Here is a 476-nt window from a genome sequence, read left to right as displayed (position 1 = left end):
GAAACGGATAAGCTCGACGACGACGGCTCCTTCGGCTCATTTCGGAGACAGCCATTACTAGCGGAGTTGATGAGTTTTTATTACGTGATAAAAACACGTAGGGGCGTTACACAGAACTGCTGCCCCTCTGGAGATATTTAAGCTCCAGATTCAGGCTTTTTTTATTTTTTTAAACTCAAACCTCGGGAAGCGAGCCTCGGTTGGAGAAGGAGGGCGCTAGCACTACGTGGAGCTGAATTTCAAATTACGTAACAGTTAGGGCAGCCATTACTGACCGGTTGTACGGTACTCTCAAGCAGGAATACGTAAACCATGAAGAATGTGGTACGTAAAAAGGGGAGAAATCCAGAGTTTGCTTTTAAGAAGGGTGGCACGCTTGGTTATGCGTTCGGAGTGAATTTTTCTAGGCCTGAGTGTTAGCGGGATAAGCCCTTATCAGGGCAAGTTGGGCTGTCGCTGCCGGTCCGTGCGCCGCG

At 48.7% G+C, this 476-nt stretch overlaps 1 protein-coding gene across 1 annotated transcript in view; it reads left to right on the top strand.

Moving 5' to 3' along the window:
* Positions 1-476, top strand: part of HNRNPA2B1 (heterogeneous nuclear ribonucleoprotein A2/B1) — an 11,165-nt gene continuing 10,689 nt past the window's right edge. The window contains exon 1 of the mRNA XM_010011635.1: positions 1-324. Within this exon, the coding sequence (XP_010009937.1) occupies positions 313-324 (12 nt within the window). The 5' untranslated portion in view covers positions 1-312. The remainder of the gene's footprint in view (positions 325-476) is intronic.

The sequence above is a fragment of the Nestor notabilis genome, unplaced genomic scaffold (genome assembly GCF_000696875.1).
Source record: "Nestor notabilis isolate BGI_N333 unplaced genomic scaffold, ASM69687v1 scaffold14763, whole genome shotgun sequence".
NCBI lineage: Eukaryota > Metazoa > Chordata > Aves > Psittaciformes > Psittacidae > Nestor > Nestor notabilis.
The sequence above is the reverse complement of the archived record's forward strand: the minus strand, read 5'-3'. Positions and strand labels throughout refer to the sequence as shown.